Source organism: Carlito syrichta, unplaced genomic scaffold (genome assembly GCF_000164805.1).
Source record: "Carlito syrichta isolate Samal-C Ts95f unplaced genomic scaffold, Tarsius_syrichta-2.0.1 Scaffold72528, whole genome shotgun sequence".
Taxonomy (NCBI): domain Eukaryota; kingdom Metazoa; phylum Chordata; class Mammalia; order Primates; family Tarsiidae; genus Carlito; species Carlito syrichta.
Genome location: NW_007016624.1, coordinates 232 through 5166, shown reverse-complemented (window position 1 = coordinate 5166; position 4935 = coordinate 232). Strand labels below are relative to the sequence as shown.

The following is a 4935-nucleotide window of genomic DNA, read 5'->3' as shown; positions in this document are numbered from 1 at the left end:
GCCTTGTGTGTGTGTGTGTGTGTGTGTGTGTGTGTGTGTGTGTGTGTGTGAGGGGGATCCATGTCTGAACTTTCTACCTGTTCCATTTATCTGTCTGTTTTAATATCAGCACCACACTGGCTTTATAGTTTTATGATAAATCTTGAAAACAGGTAGTGCAAGTCCTCCAACTTTGTTCTTCTTTTTCAAAGTTGTTTGACTATTCTAGGTATTTTGTATTGCCATATGAATTTTAGAATCAGCTTGCCAATTTCTACAAAAAGAAAAAAAAACCTGCTAATATTTTTATGGGGTTGCATTGGAATCTATAAATCAATTTGAGAATAATTGACATCTTAATAATATCGAATCTTCCAACCTATCCCAAGATACATTTCTCCCCGCATTTAGGGTTTTTATACCTAAATATTTCATATTTTTATGCTACTATAAATGGTGCTTTACAAGTATATTATAATGATACTTTCCTATTTAATTTCTGGTAGGTAGATATCAATTGGTTTTTACATGTTGATCTTGTATCCTGCAACCTTTCTCTCTCTCTATACACATACACACACACACACGTACATGTGTGTGATGTATATTATGTATATATGGGGGGAGAGAGAGAGAGAGAGAGAGATTTCAAGGACTTCTGTATGTACAATCATGTTGTCTGCTAATAAAGTTTATTTCTTCACTCGCTCTGAATGACCTACATTTCTTTTTCTTACCTGACTACACTGGCCAGAAACTCCAATACAATGTTGAATAGAAGTGGTGAGTAAAGACATCCTTATCTCCTTCCTGATAGGAGGAAGAAAGCATTTTTTGCACTACAATTGTGCATGCTCTCTGTAGATTTTTGTGGATATCCTTTGTAAGGTTGAGAAAGCTCCTCTGTTGCCAAGATTTTTTTTTACCAGGAATGGATGTTGGATTTTGTCAAATGCCTTTTCTGTATCTATTAAGATGACCATATGGATTTTATTTAGTCGTGTGTTTGAGTTACATTGATTAGTTTTTGAAGATTAAACCAAATTTGTCTTCCCGGAATAAACTTCACTTGATCAACATGCATTAACCTTTTATACATTGTTGAATTCAATTTGTTAATAGTTTATCTAGAATTTTTGCATCATTGTTTATGAGGTAAGTTGGTCTGTAGTTTTCTTTTCCTGTAATGTCTTGTTCTCATTTTTGTATCCGGTTCATACTAGCCTCCTCAATTTAAAGCTTCTGGAATTGTTTAGAATTGGTATTATCTGGTCCTTAAATTTTTGGTAGAACTCACCAGAAGGCCAGCTGAAGTTTTCCTTGTGGAAAGATTTTAAACTACAAATTCTACTTCATTAATAGATATAGAGCTATTCCAATGATCTATTTCTTCTTGAGTGACTTTGGCATTTGTGCCTTTCAAGGAATTATTTTTGTTTTTGTTTGTAAGTTGAAGTCTCGCTCCATCACCCAGGCTAGAGTGCAGTGGCACACTCATGGTCACCCCAGCGTCGATTTACTGGGCTCCAGCAATTCTTCCATCGCAGCCTTCCAAGTAGCAGGAACTGCAGGTACGCACTACCACACCCGAGTAATTTTTGATTTATTGTACAGGCGAGGCTTCTCCAAGTTGCCCAGGCTGGTCTCGAACCCGCGAGCTCAGGCAATCCACTTGCCTTGGCCTCCCAAAGTACTGGGATTATAGGCTGAGCCACCAAGCCTGGCCTATTTAATGTTTCTTATGACTCTTTTATTTCCTTTTTTGGCTCCTTAGCTATAACTCCGTTTTGTTATTCTACCAGCTGCTTAAGGGCTTATCCTGTACGTTTTTCACTGATAGCAATCAGCCTTCAAGTATATCATGCGTGATATAAGAGCTTATTATTGGGCACTTTCATTTTCCCATCTCAGGCTTATGCTGGTGGCATCATATCTTATTCATATGCTACAAACCCTACAGTACACTGTACTTATTTTTCTTCAAACAATTATCTTTTAAAGAAATATAAAATAAGAAATAAATCTTCTATATTTACTCAAGCAATTATTTCTAATGTTATCTATTTATTGATTTATTTATTTGAGTTGGAGTCTCACTCCTGTCGCCCAGGCTGGAGTTCAGCAGCACACTCCATGGCCACCATAGCCTCCACCTGCTGGACTTAGGCTATCCTTCTGCCTCAGCCTTCCAAGCAGCTGGAACTACAGACGCACACCACCAGGTCTGGCTGGTTTTGTGATTTGTTGTGGAGACGAAGTCTCACCAAGTTGCCCAGGCTGGTCTTGAACCCCCAGGCTCAGATATCCTCTCACCTCGGCCTCCCAAAGTGCTGGGATGGCAGGCCTAATGTTCTTTATTCTTTTATGTAGATCTATATTTCCTTCTGGTGTTATTTTTCCTTTTGCCTAAATGACTTTCTATCTTTTCTTGTAGTGTGGGGTGTGGGTCTGTTGATGGATTTTTTTCAGCGTTCGTATGTTGAAAAAAAATTTTATTTTACCTCCATTTCTGAAAGATTGTTTTCAGGGTACAGAATCCTAGGTTGATAGATATTTTTCTTTCAGTTCTAAAGATGTCCATCAACTCTATTTTCATTTGTTCTGTTTTCAACAAAAATTCCCCTACTGTCTTTATCTTTGTCTCTCTATGCATAATATCTTATGTTTCCAGATGATATTAAGCTTTTCTCATAATCATTGGTTTTGAGTAATTTGGTGATCATGTGTTTTGGTATCGTTTTCTTCAGATTTCTTGTTCTTGAAGTTCGTCAAGCTTGGCGGAATGGTGGTTTGGTCGTTTTCACCAAGTCTGTAAAAATTGTGGCCATTATTTCTTCAGATAATTTTTTTGTTCCTTCCCCTTTTCAGGGACTCCAATTTCAGAGATATTAGGTTGACTGAAGTTGTACCAAGGCTCAGTGATGCTTTGTTCCTTTTAAAAATTCTTTTCTCTCTGAATTTTATTTTGGATAGTTTCTATTGCTGTCTCATCAAATTCTCTAACTTTTTAATCAGTAATGCTTAATATGCCATTAATTTCACCCAGTGTGTTTTTCATCTCAGACATCGTGGTCTTCAGAGTCAAGAGTTTGGATTGGGTATTTTAAATATTTTCTGTCTCCGCTTAATTCGTTGAACATGTGGAATATAGTTATCAGGATTGCTTTCCTTCCCTTTTCGACTACTTCTAACTTCTGTATCAGTTCTCAGTTGGTTTCAGTTGATCGATTATTCCCCTCATCACAAAAGTGATTTCCCTGCTTCTCTGCATAACCGTTGTCATATCTCATCAACTTTGCATGCAAGAAACTGTTTTATTGTGTTAGTACTGAACATTTTTTGTATTCCAGGGAATCTTCTTGAGCTTTGTGGAAGGGTGCAGTCAAATTACTTCAAAAGAGTTTGAATCTTTCAAGACTTGCTTTTAAGATGTGTAGAGCCAAGTCAAGGAAGCATCTAGCCTAGAGCTAATTATTCCCTACTACCGAGACAAGGTGTTTAATGAATACTCTGCCCGATATCCCATAAATTATGAATTTTGCTACACACACACGCAAAAACCCACAGCAAGACCTCAGGACTCAGCTACTCCCTGTCACTCTGAGTAATGGTCAATTCACCCACCCCCTGTGACAGGTCACTCTGAGTGACAGTTAATTCACTCGAGTGGTACCTCAGGGACCAAGATTTAGCTGGCTCTGAGAGACACACATACACCCTCTTACCTGAGACAATGGCCACTTCAACTTTGACCCCATGGTTTGATCCAACTTGCGCAATCCCACACCAGTAAGTGTCAGCATCGTCTCGCCTGAGATCCTCCATGGTCACTGTGAATGTGAGATTTTTCTGATCGTCCCCGATGGACACCCGGCCTTTCTTCACCTCCTGCTCTGATCCAATGGTTTGGACAAGGATCTTGCAGCTACCCCAATCAGCTCCTCGACACCACCACTTCTTGTGGGTGGTCCAATATGGGTCATAGCGGCACTTCACGGTCAGTGAGCCCCGCTCCGGGCCGCTCACAGTCGCTGGACCAGTGATTTGACTCTTGGCAGTGGAGTAGCCTAGAAAACACAAATCCATGTACCTGTCACCTCCCACCCCGAGGGCAGGGCCACAGCCTCCGGCACTGGTAATAGCTCCCAAATACTAGCACCTCATAGCATTCAAGGAAGAAATAGACCTTCCACACGTAAATCTTTGTCCTTCGAAACTCCCCTGGATCAAAGCCACCAGGAAAGTCACTGAAGAACAGCTGCACATCTCCAAAGAAACAAAAATTTTGACACTGAGTAGAAATAGCTTCCTACAGTCCACCTCCTCCCCCTGCTTATGGCCACAAATCTTTATATTTCAAAGACTGTCCTCTGGCAACCTTTTTGTGTTACCATCATCTGGTGCGGGGAAGCAGCAGAAGACTCATTCCCACAGGAGAATGACTGACTACTGCTTTGACCCTTGACGGTTCCTAGAGGTTCTCATGGTTCCTGGTGGCTCTGCTGTGGTAAACCCCCCTGGATGAATGTCTCTGGAGACAACCAAAACAGCAATGGGCTCTGTTCCCTGTGTGTTATGGTATCCATATCACACAGATCTCATTTTCTCCATAAATAGTTGCAAATTCCAATTCCAAAATTCCTAGTAAGAGTTAGCCTTTAACATAAAAACAAAGAAAATTTAAATGTAAATAGAGGGACACCTATTTTGTGCCTGCTCATGATTTGTGAGATTTTTTGCTAAACCTAATGGAAGTGATTTAAGCCAGAGTTAAAGGGCGAGGAATCCAAAGTGCCAAATTAGCTCTTCTTTTCAAAAAATCTGCTCCAAGACAGCACTAATATGCATGTTATTTTCAGGCTAATCTTTCACTTGAAATAATTCATAATAATAGAAATACCTTAAATGAGTCCTGAATCACAAATTCTTTATATTCAACTGACCTAAGGGAGATCC

At 39.6% G+C, this 4935-nt stretch overlaps 1 protein-coding gene across 1 annotated transcript in view; it reads right to left on the bottom strand.

Moving 5' to 3' along the window:
- The window catches only part of LOC103254981 (CMRF35-like molecule 4), a gene marked incomplete at its 3' end in the record, with an annotated part of 8333 nt that extends 4268 nt beyond the window's left edge, over positions 1-4065 (bottom strand). Inside the window, exon 1 of the mRNA XM_008052962.2 lies at positions 3705-4065. Coding sequence (XP_008051153.2) covers positions 3705-4065 — 361 coding nt within the window. The remainder of the gene's footprint in view (positions 1-3704) is intronic.
- Between the last annotated feature and the right edge of the window lie 870 nt (positions 4066-4935).